This window comes from Uloborus diversus, chromosome 1, assembly GCF_026930045.1.
Source record: "Uloborus diversus isolate 005 chromosome 1, Udiv.v.3.1, whole genome shotgun sequence".
NCBI classification, from domain to species: Eukaryota; Metazoa; Arthropoda; class Arachnida; order Araneae; family Uloboridae; genus Uloborus; species Uloborus diversus.
In genome coordinates, this window is record NC_072731.1 from 16085739 (window position 1) to 16101095 (window position 15357).

Here is a 15357-nt window from a genome sequence, read left to right on the forward strand (position 1 = left end):
GAAGCTTACAGAACCAAAAATATGATCAAGCAGGTATCTTCCATCTATTACATATGATGTAGTGAGAAGCAAAGGGATGTCAGTGGCAAAATTAAAAATTTGGAGATAACCAGTACAAATGGTTAGTGAACCTCTCCTCTATCTTGGGGCAAGAGATGGTACTAGTAGACGTGGTAGTTGCTTCTATACAGCATGATTTAGAAAAGAAAATCAATGAAAACCTACCTAGGATGTTATCTTTAAACGTGTTTTATTCTAAACTTGAAAATGTTCACTTACATCCCTTTGCTTCTCACTGCTTCATATATGACACCAGCTGTTCGTTCTGTGATGGTAGATGAACCTTTTGCTTCAGATAATAGCACTTTAACGATACAGTATTTCTTTCCTTCTGAAACCAGATTCATCGAATAATGATGGAGGATCAGCGCATAACTCGTACCAGAAGTTTTTAGCAATTTGTTATTCCATCTTTACTGTTCATACCATTAGGTGTAAAAGATGGTTTGGGCTTACACATCTTTACAGATAATAACTACTCTCATAACAGAAGCTGAAGACATAGCTGCTTACCTCCTTTACAAAGAAATGCCACAAAATTGTTTGCCATCAATATCCTTTGATGTTACTACACGAACGTTAAAGGTCTCATCGCAACTCACTTTATCATCAGCGAGCAATACTACTACCAACTTGAGAGGGAAGAAACTTCTGGGGGCTTTAGAAACAGATTGTAATTTCCAAATTGAGAGACAAAAAGGTGTAAATATTCAGCATTCTATTTTTGTATTGCTCATTGCTCTCAGCAAGACTTGTTCCATCGTTGAATCACTACAGGTTCTAGACCACCTGAATTTGTCACTGCGTTAGATCGCTGGATAGCTGATGTTTAATGTGATAAAAATTTTTTTATCGCATAATGTACTCAAAAGTTTCAGATAGTGTTGCAAGTATATGTTCGCAGATTTAGCATAATTCGCATAACCAGCTGCGTAAAAGAGAGGTAGCTCGGTGTTTGCAAATGAGAACCCCCACCGACTTAGAGGGTGCAGAATTGCAGCATTGCCCATCTCACTATTCGCAATTTCGGTTTGTCCCCCCTTACGGTGATGGCAAAAGATTGTAGAAAAGTTGAAGTAAGTTAATCAAGAAGAAGTAGGGAAACTTTGGTTAATTTGGACTTTTTTTATGCTGCACAGGAATTTGGTTTTCCAGCACTCTAAACAGTTTAATAACTCCAGTCACAAATAATTTGGTTACTGAGCTCGCTTAGATCTTTTAGAATTATTAGTCTGATATTACCATATCATTGTGTGACATTTTGTACTTTGGAAAAGTTTAAATCAGGGAAATTTTTTCGCGAACTTCACTGCAATAGTTGATTTTAGAATGTAAATTCAGGGTCCTCCCCCCTTCCCCCCCCAAAATAGCGATGGCGCACCCCTTAAGTGTGACGGAGTACCCATCCAGAATAAAAGCCCTCAAAAAAGAAAGAAATAATCCTTGAAAAAACTGCCCTAAAAATTCAAATACCGCAAAGCTGCTATATGAACCCCCTCCTCAATCCCCCCCCCCTCCGCCTGTCCACCCCTGCTAATTAGAATTTTTTCTGTGAGAGTTTATTATTTTACTATTATAGAGTGGTTTCTGCGAAGTTTGAGAATTTTTTTTAAGTAATAGAAATTATTTTTATTTAAATAGAAGATTATTTCATCCCCCCCTTTCCCCCCAAAACCCGACGCGCAAAGTGCTGGGACTTTTTACCCCTTCTTGCTGGAAGGGTCAAAAGTAATTTGCAACAGGTTTCGCCTTTTTTTTTTTGGATGTTTGGGTTTGGCCATTTTTTGGCCTAATTTTACTGTACTATGAGAGGGGCTGTAAACCACTAACCACATAATTAACAATTTCCCCATTCCACGCTATGTTTTATAAAATCAGCATTTTTTTTTAAATTTAATTTATTTATTTATTTATTTATTTATTTTTTGAAATGACTTTGTAAGAATATTAATTTAAAGTTCAATTTTTCACTGGGTTAAAAAAATATTGTTTGCAATGTGCATTCATTAGTTTTTTTCCTTAAAAAAAATATAAAAATACATATATATATATAAAAAAACTGCATGATTTTAAATAGTTTTGATTATGTAAATAGACTGATTACTCTGTCTAAACTTTGGTCATTTATTTAGTGTTTTTATTTGTATATGCAGTCAGTATCAATGTATTAGCCCATTGACTTGAATTAAATCTTGTCTTTCCTACAGAAAAAGATCCTTTTGATCCTTTTGGGTTATCAAACGCAAATGCAGTGGTATCTCCTGTTGCGGTATGTTAATTTCTTATTCAAAGACTGTCAATAAATTTTCTGTTTTTTTTTAAATTAATTTATTTATTAAATGCATTGTTTTACATAAATACTCACTAATGTGATAAAGGAGCTGAAAAGTTTGCCAAAATTGGTGTTGCCAAATCTTTGGGAAAACTTTAGTATTTGAAAATAAGGACAATTTTTTTTTTATTTACTACATTTGTATATAACGTGCTTGCTTAAACCAAGGTGTGAAAACAAGTAAGCTATGTTCCAAATTATCAGCCGTTTCAAATTTCCAGCCATTGTTTTTCACTATTTAAATTTTAAAATGCTTTTAAGTTATTTATTTTCAGCCCTAGTTTGATTTTGTATTTAATTTAAATTTCGTAAAAATAGGACATTTTTTGCAAGATGTGTTTTTGTGCAACCTTTATTAAAACTAATTTTTGTATTAATTGGTAATTGACTATACAGGTTGTGACAATTTGAAAATCAATTTTAAAAAAATTACACTGGTAATGAACCTAAATTTTTATGGTCTACCACCTCAGAAGATTTTTATTTCCAAAATTAGGCATTTTTCCAAAACTTGATTTTTTACTGTGTATCTACTGTCATCTAAAGTTTGTATACATTCCTGTGCTATCACTTGTATAAGCAAAAAAGTTTTGAATGAGTGTCTAACATATATCCTTTTTGCAGGGCTTTGATTCTGACCCTTTTGGTGCTGACCCCTTTGGGCCGAATGCAGCACCACCAAGGCCAGAGAGTCCCACGCCAGCTCTGCCTCCCAAAAAAAGCAAAGCGCCTCCCCCCAGACCCGCACCTCCTAAGGTGGGGGGAGCCCCCCAGAAACCAGGACCAACCAGGGCTGCTCCAGCACCTCCTGTGCCTCCACCTGCCGATCCTTTCAAAGCAACTGATCTCAATAGCACTAGCAACGCCGGCTTCTCAGACTTGTTCTCGAAGCCCGCAAAGTCTCAAGATGCTTTCGATCCTTTCTCTAATCCTATTGCTGCTTCAACAGACAGTTTTGCTAATTTTGATAATTTCGCAGATTTTGACAGTGTCAAGTGAAAAGGATATCACAGTAAAATAGTCTTCGAAATGTGTACATTTTTAACTTAGGACTGAATGTTACTGACATTTAAGGCTACATATGTGAAGTAGTTACTTATATTCGAGTGACTCTAGCTGTTAGGAGGAATGAGAAGAAACTTAACTTGTTGGATTATTTTTTTAGTTTCAGCCATTACTTCATTTTAGCAATTTTTAAGTCCTTAAGTAAGGAACCATTATAATGAAAATTATTTGTGATTTTTTTTCTGTACAGGGTATTTTTTTTTAATTGCTTTGCATTTTAGGATATGTAATGATTAATCAATAAGTTTTTACAAAATGGTAAGCTTTTTTATACAACAGTTTAACAATCTTGAAAAATTCATAGGTTAAATGTCCTTTTTTAAAAAAAAGAGTGCAGTAATGCTAATTTGCATTGTATTTACATTTTTCTTAGCTTTCTGTAATTACTATAATTTTTTTTTTCATTATGATTTCATGAAAAAGTTCTACCTTTTTTAAAATAAATTTTTATGTATTTATTTATTAATTTTTTTCATGAAAAATGTCTTAAAATTTGAGTGGTCTTTGTATGTGTAATCAAATCTAAATAGGTTCCTACTTTTGAGACTTACTTCATAATTATGTATATATGCTGTAAATTTTGTTCCTGCGTCATCTCACTTAGTTTTTAAAAAACCTGGTGTTTTCATTGAAATCAGGGTGAATACAATTCAAGATGTTTTGCAAAAAGTGTTGAAAACAAAAGTTTTTATGTATTCATTCTTTAATGAGGAAAATGTTATTTTCACAAGAATAGTTATAATGTACATTTCATAATGTTGAGTATGATTGAATAATTTATCAGGTTCAATTTTAATTCAGTGAAAATAAGTCAGTGATTCAAATTGTAGAGTAAATTTCTAAGTTAGCAGCTAAAATAAGCAAGTTTAATTGTAAATATAAGGACTTGTCCGCATGCTATTTAGGAACTGATTTAATAATCCATTGTTTGAATTTTTAGTTTTAAGAACCTCATGAAAAATGGTTTGTCTTTCTTTAAATGCTCTTGAATTTCTTTAGTATATTGCAAGAAGTATCAATACTTTTAAATGATTTATTGATGGTTTATAGAACTATTAATCACAATGTAAGAAACATCCTTTATGTCAACTATGAGGGTATAATTTTAACAGAAAATTATATGATTCATTTTATGATTACAGTGTACTTCTTACTTAAGTATACATAGAAATGAAACTTAAAAGTAGATAAACCAAACTTCAGTGGTAAATTCAGTTTATTTTAATGTGAAAACAGATACCTAAAATTTTAACCAACATAGTTTTAAAAAAAAAATTAATTAATTATTTGAATCACTCGATTGCAACAATTTGATAATGCATGTAAAACTTAGAGGTGGAAGGGGGGGGGGAGAGGGTGCTTCAAAAAAACTTTCTTTCAGCTAGAATCCAGGACGCTCCTGATATTTTTTAGAATTACCAATTGTTTTTTGCTGTAAAAGTTTTAGCTTCTTACTCAGATTTTAAGAGGGTGCTCAATGACCCTTTGTTTTAACATTAGCTGTAGCAAAGAAAATGTCACAAATTTAGAAACATTTAATTTCCACAGCTATTTTTTTTTTTTTTTGTAAGTAATTATTTTTTTGCAATGTATATGCATACTACTAGTGTATATTATAATATATAGCATTGTTTTTTCAGTTCAATGTATTTTTTAACCCCCTCCCCATACTTATGATGCTTGGGGGAGGGAGGTTGAGTACCCTCTTTCAGTTGGAATAGGAAGCTAAAATTCTTCCAGTATATTACTATCCACAAGTCTAAAAATATTAAGGGGTGTCCTGTTATTTAGGAGAAACTTTTTTTATATGTATTTTTGAACCACCCGTGGGGAGGGGGGGGGTATAAAAACTATTTTCAAAAAAAATTGACTGTTTTTTTTTTTTTTTTTTTTTTTTTTTTTTGCGAAAGTAGGAAAATCTGAAAAGTTAAAGTATGGACATTTAGAATGATTTTGAATTTTAATGAAACAATTAGCTTAATGTAAATACATGTGCTTAGGAAATCATGTCTAAATGATTTTTTGGCAGAAAAATCTCGGAAAATTTTCAAACAAGTTGGAGTTTGAAGTATGTAAATATTTGTTAAATGTATATGTTTCTTGTCCCATATTGTAAAATATGGAGTAGTTCAGCTAACTGAACATTTGAAGTGTTTCTTATTTTTGACTTTTAAATGAGTGAGTGCTGATATATCAAAACAAATTGCCTGTTATATTTATTTTTATGAAATATGTGTGATCTAAAATTCATTTTTTTAATAATTGCTTTCATTAGTAACTAAAGAGTTATCAGATATGTAAGAGAGATATGTTGACTGAAAATTTATAGTATATTATGTGTGTATTAATGTTATATGAGAGTGAACAATAAGCCTCATAAAAGCATTCCTTTTTAATGTTGAAAAAAAAAAAAAGAAATCGATCGTACTACACTTATAGTTGTTACTAATAGAAGTGTGATGTTCGTGCTTGCTCCTTCACTATTGATGATGATCCATTTTGCTACCATTGGTGATTTCATATGTAGAAACCATTAGACTTCATATTTTCACATTAGATCTCTCTCTTTTTTTTTTTCTTTCTTTTTTTTTTTTTTTTTTTGAGTGAAGACAATTATTTGTTATGATACACAAAGATGCCCATTTAATTTTTTGTATGCTGGAAAACCAATAGACCTAAAAAAAAATCACTTGCCACTTAGCTACTATAAGTCTTAATTTGGCGACATAGTAAAATACTCAACCAGCCACTATTCTAAAAACCGTACAGATAATTAGTACTGCATTGACTTGTTTCTATTTTTGTCGCACTAAATTTGTGATGTAAAATGGATCCCAAGTTCTCTCTTGGTATTCCATATCTCAGATGGATATTTTTGTTTTACAGAAACAATATTAATTCTTAAATTTCATTATTAAATTTTTTATAAAGTATCCAAATACATAATGATGCGATAAAATGGCTACTGAACTAAAAGTGTCTGCCAGCCACTGGCGCTAAACTAAAATTTTAATTTTCTGGTCTAAAAACAAATATAATTATTGAATCTTCTTCATGGATTCTCAAACATATTTGAATTCTAGGTTATAATTTTTTTTTATTAAGGTATTTGATTGTGAAAAGCAAAATAATTTCTAAAATTCTTTTTTATTATCTTTTGTATCTTTAACATTTGCACGAAGTTTCAAAAATATTGTATACACATGATTAGGAGTACAAGGAAAACTTTAGTGTGTGGGGAGGGGGGAAGGGGTGACTGCAGGGGATGCTGTCCCTTAAAATTTTTGGGTTTTTTTTTTTTGTTATGTAAATTGGTTTCAAACCACTTTTTCTTAAGTTGTTCCCCTTACAGCCCAAGTTGATCTATCCCTCCCCCCCCCCCAAAAAAATCTCTTACAACTACAGCAACTGGTTGCAAATAACCATTTTTCAAAAGCAGATCAAGTTTTGATACTGCAATGCTTAGATGCAAATGCAAAGAGGCCAATTGTTATCAATTCAATACTTTTGTTTCAGTGTTTTTTTTTTTTTCATATGGAAAATAAATTTATTTCTTTTGTAAAATATTGCTGAGTTATTCCTTTATTCAGTTTTGGCTTTCAAGCACAAATGCTGCCTTACATCCTATTTATGGCATATTTGCTATAGTTCTCGGCATAGGTCTGTGTACTTTACACTTGTATTATAAATGATATTGCCTCTCTAAATGAAAAAAAAAAAAGATTATAGGACTTGGGTAAATATAATTGCTACAACTCAACAGGTCTGTACCAAATTTTTTTTTTTGGGGGGGGGGAGAGTTTTTTCAAATACATTTCCTTTAAAATCTTCATGATCGATCAAATTTTATTACATTCATATATTCTATTGTTTTTTTACTACAATAGGTAATTTGACGTATCTATTAAATTAAGAAAAATGCCTTTGTACACTACATAACTTGTATACCTATTAAATAATAGAAATATTTTAAGTAATTCTAACTAATAGATGCATGTACCCATCTACACGCATACATTTACTAATAAAAATATGGTCTACTAATAAAAATAAGCAATATATAGAGTTAGGCCCTTTCAACTTAAAAAATTCAATTTTTGTTAGCGTCACACTTTCAAAATCTGTACAAAGCCTAGTATTATTTTATGAGAAATGGTGTTTGCAATAACTACAATAAATATAAGAACTACTAATACAGCATTGAATTTGTACAATTTTCAATAATAATGATTTGATTCTTGAAATGGAATTAGTAAAAAATAATAAGAGTAATAATAAATAAATAGTAATTTTTTCATCAAAAAGGTTTGATGAAAAGTATTTTTTGAGTTTTGAAACATTTCAGAGGGGGTTTGAACCCTAAAAACCCACCCCTTGAATACGGTCCTATAGCTCAATACAAGGGTGTTGCATCATATTGGCCATTCACGAAAAGTTTACAATTTCTTGGCCAGATTTCTATCATAAACTAAATTCGGTCAAAATCTGACATTGGTTAATCTTGCTCCAAGGTACAGATATGTGTATACATACATTTCTTCACAGATAGAACAGATCTGTAAACTTACTGTTGGCTTAAAATGTGCTTGTTATAAACTAATATTCTAAAAATAAGTGACGGAGGAAAAGCAGAATGTTTGTTAGAAATTGGGCAAATTTTCAAAAATTAAGTGTTATGTTAGATTACCTGTTGATTATTGTCTGGAAAATTTTAATAAAAGTATTTTCATGATTAAGGTATAAACAAGTGCTATGTTATACAGTTGTATAATTCATGTAATGATACTCATTGAGTGCCACTTATTTTCCTTTAAAAAATATATGTGTTGATATAAGGTATCATAGCAAGCAAATTATTTTTGATGGAAAATTATGTGTTATTATGGTTTATTATTATTATTATTATTATATTTTGGTGTATGTTAACTTCTTATTTCAGGTTTTAGTCAACAATGCTTGGATTGCCAGACCTTATTCTGAAAAAAATCTGGGAGGAAAAAACTTTCTGATGTTTTGTCTTCTCTAATCCTCTTTTATTTCTTGCATAGCAAAACGTTTTGAAATGAGTTGTCAAATGCCAAGTAGTTAAGACTTTTTTTCTTTTTTACCTGCTTTTTATGGGTTTCCATACTTTAAATTCTGAATGTAAGAAATTCTTTTTCCCTTCTTTTTTAAGTTTCATATTTTCAGATAAAATTTACTTTAAATTGTTGAATTACTGTTCCAGTTTGTTTCATAAACCTGCCTTAGAACTGTTAATATGTAATCAAAGTGTTGCGTTAAAATTTGTGATGAAACTTGTTGCGGGAATGTTTTGTTTTGTCTCTTTTAGGGAATAGAATTTATGCACAAAGTTATCATTTTAATATGAATTTCATGTATCTAAGACAATTTGTGAAAGCATGTAGCTGGAGTTATAAGAATAAATAAATTATAACAACTTTTAAATATATATATATATATTAAATACATAAGTATAAATAAGTGACAAAAATATCAAATCCAAAGCTTAAAAATGCAGCAAAGCAGTTAAGCCATGTGAATAGCTTATAAAAGATTTTAAGGTTTAAGTAAAATAGGTTACGAAAGCAAAAAAAAAAAAAAATTAAAAGGAGAGGAGAAAAATAATTAATAAATGAAGTCAGTACTCATCTGCAGTGGAAACTCCATCTATGGTTGAAAAACAAAAAAAATTTTTAAATAAACAAAGAGAGGAATGTACAAGTTCCGAATATCTACAGAGGATCACAGCACTGGAGTACACGCACTACCTGCTACAATACAAGCAAATAAATGGTAGCTTATATCAAAAATTAGGCTAAGGGTTTTGCCTATACCATTAGAAGCCAGATGGCTACAATAATGGTACTCCACTAGACCCATTACCAGCACATGCAAAAGATAAACAATATCTTACCTAATTTTTTGAGTAGACAAAACAGATCCAGGCCCACATAAATAATGTCTGTTCCAGTTGTCAAAAAATAACAAAAACACCAATGAAAGAAAAAAAATCATTTAATCCAATCCAAACTTGAATCCAAGTGCATGCCGGTCATCCAAAAAATTGCACCAAATGTTTCATCTATAAACGCGACCCACTTATATATATATATATATATATATATATATATATATATATATATATATATATATATATATATATGTATTCTACCTTTGTTTATATGTTGGAATCCAACTCCACAATATTAGACGAAGAAAAAAAAATGCTCACGGCAGGTATTAAGTTTTAACAAATGCACCAAGTCTGAAACTTTTCATATATCAGAGTTTGCATTTGAACTTGATCAATTTACAATCTGGCGAACCAGTGGAGATCCAAATCCGGTTTTGCATTTAGAGGTGGGTAAAACACACCATATTTATAAATGAGGTTTAATTGCAACAGTAAAAATCTGTGTGGAGAAAAGATAAGCTGCCCCTTACCTTTAAGGACTACAGAAGACTGGACAAAAGAAGTATGAGGTAGTAACTATTTTTGATACTGAAAATTACACTAAAAAGTGACAAGTGGTAATCAAACCATGAAATACTTTTGTCTTACTGACGAAATTTTTTTTAGTTATTTATACTGCGGAGCTAAGCACAAAAGTCGTGTCTGTATCTGAGTTCTAAATGAGAAATTGCCGTTTAAAGTTGTGGGCCTAATTGTATTTGATACAGATGCAACTTTTTCGGATTTTTTAAAAAACTATTTCCCATTCACAAATGACCATAAAACATTGTATTTAGGTAAAATATGTGACAAAGAATCACTCAGTGACTGTAACACAATTTTGATAAAAAGTGCAGATACAACTATTGTGCTTTGCACAGCAGTATAGAGCTCATATGAATTTCTGTCACAGAAGAATATTTTTTTCAATTTCTGTCACAGAAGAATATATTTTTCAATTTCTGCCACAGAAGAATTTTTTTTTCACTAGAGATATACCTTTTTAACTATAAAATTCAATACTAATCGTTAAAACTTTTTTTACTCATTCTATTAATTTTCATGTATTCTGGCATTAAGCTGGTTCAGTTATGGATATGAGAGATGTTTCGACTATATTTTAAGTATGAATTCAGACTTGGATCACAACTGATTTGCCGGATCACGAATTGATCAAATTCAAACGCACAACCTCGAAAATAATGTAAAATTTCGGATTTGGCAAATTTGCCAATAATTCATTCCCACTGTCAGAATTTTTTCCCCGTACATTGTCCAATTTTGGAGTAAGTTTCCAACATATTGCATATAAAAAATTCATTTACAGAGAGAGAGAAAGACAGAAATAGACAAAAATTTTAATCATTTGTGTACAAAAAATATTTCAAGTTAATTTGCAATGAATTTTTAAATTGGAGTTAATGAAATATTTTTTTGATTTTGATTATTTGTATTCTTGATTTTGACAAGGGAACAAGGGTTCTCCATTCCCCAGCGAGCAAGGGCTCACCTCTTTCAAATACCATGAAGATCCCCCACCTCCCTAAAAACTTCAATGGTCTGTGCCCCACAGACTTTGAATTCTTCTATATATTCTTTCAGCTCAGCTTTATGATACGGCTTTGACATTAATTTGAAGTACAGGAGACAGATCATTTAAAGAAGGGCTATTGCAGAGGGTATCATTCATAGTTGAAACTTCTGTAAAATATAAATTTAATGCCAAAGTTAAAAGTAAGCACTTCATGTAAAATTTTTATTACTCCAGCATTATCATTTCTGAAGTTATGTGCTCTGAAATCTAACACATTCTATGTGCTCAAAAATTATGTATGTTGAACCGTAAATCGTTTTGTTTGTTATATTTTGTTAAATGTTGAAAATTTCTATGTATATAGATTTCTTCCACAGATTTTGTTAAGCATTTAAATATTATATGCATTTGCTACCATGTGTAAATTCTGTATATTTTATTTCTGAAGGCTAACGCGTAAAATAATTCCTTGTTTCGAACATTTAATTTGGACTATTAATTTGTTCGACAATTAGCCGTAAAATGCATATCTGCTCTATCTTGTGTAGTGAGTTTCCGATGTATTTCTAGTGAACAGTGTTGACTGAATTCGAAATTTTCATTTTCATAATTATTGACTATTTGGTAGATGAAAAAATTATTGTGTATTCTACAAGTTCAATTATAGATTTTATTTTCCAAGTATCACTTTCATTCAGACATTACATTTGTCCTACAGCTTTTGTAAAATATTTCATATGATCATTATTTTTTCTAGTCTCTAGTTTTGAAGAAAGTATAATTTTTTATTTTATTTCCACAAAGTTGCTACCTTTTACTCGCCTTGTAGTAACTCTGTGGAAATATTTACATATGTGTTCAGGCTGTAAGCGGATACTGCGATTCACAAGGCATTGTTAAATATACAATTAATTTTCCCAATAAATTTTATTAAAAATGAGTCACTTCTTGTTTTTTCATTTGTTTCTTGTTTCATTTCTTTCAAAAGCTAAAGAAATTATTTTATAGCAAAACTGTATTAGTGTTAAAAGAAGGTAATTCCAAGGTATGTGCTAATTTAGTGCACAAAACAATATGAGATACCGTCATAAAAAATTAAAACTCTATTGTTTATTATGTTAAGTGAAAAATTATGGTCAACTTTTAAATAGTGCTATCAACCTAAATGTAAAGAAACATAACACATTTCTCGTTTTTAAAAACTTTTTATGTACATAATAGCATCTTTAGTACTTGGGTGTTCATTTTCTGAAATTTCCTAAAATTTGAGTGCCTAATTTTTTTTTATTTGTTCTCCTCTCCCTAAAAAAATAAATTTTTAAAAAGAGAGAGGGGGGGGGGAGTAGTTGCACATTTTTTAAGAAGCTCTGATCTGAGAACCCTTTTTCTTTTCTTTGCTGGTTTGAATTTTTCAGTTTTTTGTTTCATATAAGATGTTTTGCTCCGAGCAGTCACTTTGCATCCTTATCAGGAGTTATTTTTTTTTTAATTTTTTTTTTTGCCCTCAGAGCATTTAGCAATAGTCTCCAAAGTGCATGCTCACACTTTTTTGGTGCTATTTGAATTTAAATGTTTGTATTTTTCTCATTGAAAGTTAGCTAATGTTCTTTACGAGACAAAAGCTAATATAAAATTTCATATCACTCATAACTTAGTGTATCATATTAAATCACTATTATCACTTAGATTGTAATGTTAGAAGCTTTGTACGCTTTTGAAAAAGCTACTTTTGCTTTAGTTGTTCCAATTAATCCTTATTTTAATGGATGGTCTGTTAAAAGTGAAAATTTGAGATAATTCAAACAGTACTTGGTTTAAGTCTGGGACAACGTTTCAATCTTGATATCTTACGTTTTGTTATGTAGCCAAAATACAGTTTGAAAAAAAAAAACCCTACTCTTTCAGTGAGTCATTCCAGCAAAACAAAAAGAGAAAGAAAAGTTGCTACAATCCAACACTTTCAAAAGGATTTCCATTCTTATGCATAGCCAAGCAATAAAATATGAAATTTGATCATCAGTAGCAGTGGCGCAGCCACGAGAGGGGTTTTAACCCCAAAACACAAGCACATTCATTTCCTCCGTTAAAATCAAGGGAAAAAAGCAGAGTATTTGAGCTTTTCCAAGAGGAAAAGGTTTCGACAAAATATCTTACTGCTTTTAATGATCAGAAAGCAGTCAGAAATTACTTCTCAATAGGGAAGTTTTCGATTTTTCAATTTTATTTTTATATGATAGAGTAACATGTATGAACATCATAGGTGAAAAAATTTTTGCGATACGATAAGCAGTTTTTTTAAATTAATTTTTAAAGTTCAAGCGCCTGTGACGTCAGATGGCATAGGAAGTGACGTCCGATAGGAGAGAAACGCTAGCGAACCGGTTCCCATGTCATGGGAGAAACCGAAGAACGTCCATTCGACTTCGAAGATGAAACGTAAAAGGCTTATCTCCTCGCATTAAACTCCTCGCGTTTCTGTAACATTAACCTCTCATCCTCTCGGAAATATTCAAATATCACCATTGATATTATTTGAGGAAGATTATTTAGATTGTGCTTTAACGAATCCTGCCTCCATAGTGTGTTCAAAAGGATTATTGATTTTCTAAAAAATAAAAATATCAGCGCGCTCAAAATGTCCCTAGCGAAAACAAGGGATCTTCGGCGGAAGGCTGCCCATTCGCGCCCTGTGACGTAGGCTCGTGACGTTTCAGAAGAGCGCACTTTTGCGCATGGATTTTTAAAAATTCATTAAAAATCAACCACGGTGTTTTAAAATTCGGCGATGGTGAATTTTTTAGTTTTGAGGGTCAATTAACAATATGCAATAGCCAAATTATGAACATTTAATAGGTTGCAACTTGGGCCGTGGTAGCCTGATCGGTAGGGCATTGGACTCGGGGCCGGAGGGGCTCGGGTTCGATCCCCGCTGGTCGAAGACCCACCGTCGTCATTAAAGGGGACTGGGCGACGTTAAATATGCTCGTGGTCTCAATGTCCTCCAAGTGAAACGATACCTCTGGGGGTGCTAGTACCAGGTAGCTATTAGCTCTTGGACTAGTTCCAAATTCTCATTAACTGTCCGATCCGGTGATGGTGCTGCCATCTATCGGTATATAAAATAATGGAGGCAAGGCACATAGTATGCAGATCCCTCGACATAATACAGTTGTAGTCAGTTGTGACTCTTGAATAGAAATAGAATAGGTTGCAACTTCCCTATTGGTTAATCACCATCAAGCATCAGGAAATCCGGTGGGGTAGGCTTTTTCTCTCTAGATGTCCTTAAAAAGGATTTGTGCAGTGATTTAAGTGCTGAGGGAACCATGATACCCTGTAGAGCTTTATTGACACCATTTTAGCTATCGCATGGTACCAGGGAGGACGTGGGTTGCTCAACACGAAATGCAACTTTTATATTTAAGAATAGGGAAGTTGCAACCTATTAAATGTTCATATTTTGGCAATTGCATATTGTTAATTGACCCTCAAAACTAAAAAATTCACCATCGCCGAATTTTAAAACACCGTGGTTGATTTTTAATGAATTTTAAAAAATCCACGTGCAAAAGTGCGCTCTTCTGAAACGTCACGAGCCTACGTCACAGGGCGCGAATGGGCAGCCTTCCGCCGAAGATCCCTTGTTTTCGCTAGGGACATTTTGAGCGCGCTGATATTTTTATTTTTTAGAAATTCAATAATCCTTTTGAACACACTATGGAGGCCGGATTCGTTAGAGCACAATCTAAATAATCTTCCTCAAATAATATCAATGGTGATATTCGAATATTCGGAACTCCAGCGCTCGAATACGCTACCTTGCGGTGATTTATAAAACTGCGAATGCAACTAAAACATTGCCACGTTGCGCTCCACGGTGTCTGTTGACGTAAACACAGGCAGTTTGTTCTGAGTATTTATTAACGCAATCGATGTGTCTTAGTTTGCTTTCAGCTACAGAAATTAATTCGTCCCTTAGTAGTATTCTCGAGCTTCTCAAAATAATGTTAGTTTTCCTTATTTCTTTCAAAAAAGTATTAAATGGTGGAAGCATAAACAAGAAAACTCTGGATTAACAAAATTGGATAACGTTATACCAGGTAAAAATTTTTTATTGTTTTGTATGAATTTGTAAGAATATGAGTTTTTTTTAATCTTAAATTAATTTAACTAATCATATTTTACAGCAGCATTTAGTTGGAATGAATGGTATGCAAAATATTTTCTTGAATTTATTATCGTAGAACAAAATGAAAAATGTTTAACCGAGAAAGAATTTACTTTATTCCTTTTATTCTCAGCTGAAAGGTTTCGCCAAATTTGTTTAGGGTTATAGTTTTGGAATTGTGCGAGCAAAGTAGCCTTTGCGAGATTTCGCGTTTTTAGTTGAACCATTTTTAATTTTTATCA

General features: G+C 31.7%; 1 protein-coding gene across 1 annotated transcript in view; it reads left to right on the top strand.

The window, feature by feature from the left end:
* The window catches only part of LOC129234306 (epidermal growth factor receptor substrate 15-like 1), a 63388-nt gene extending 59997 nt beyond the window's left edge, over nt 1–3391 (top strand). The window contains exons 22-23 of the mRNA XM_054868301.1: nt 2268–2329; nt 3017–3391. Coding sequence (XP_054724276.1) covers nt 2268–2329; nt 3017–3391 — 437 coding nt within the window. The remainder of the gene's footprint in view (nt 1–2267; nt 2330–3016) is intronic.
* Nucleotides 3392–15357: the final 11966 nt, after the last annotated feature.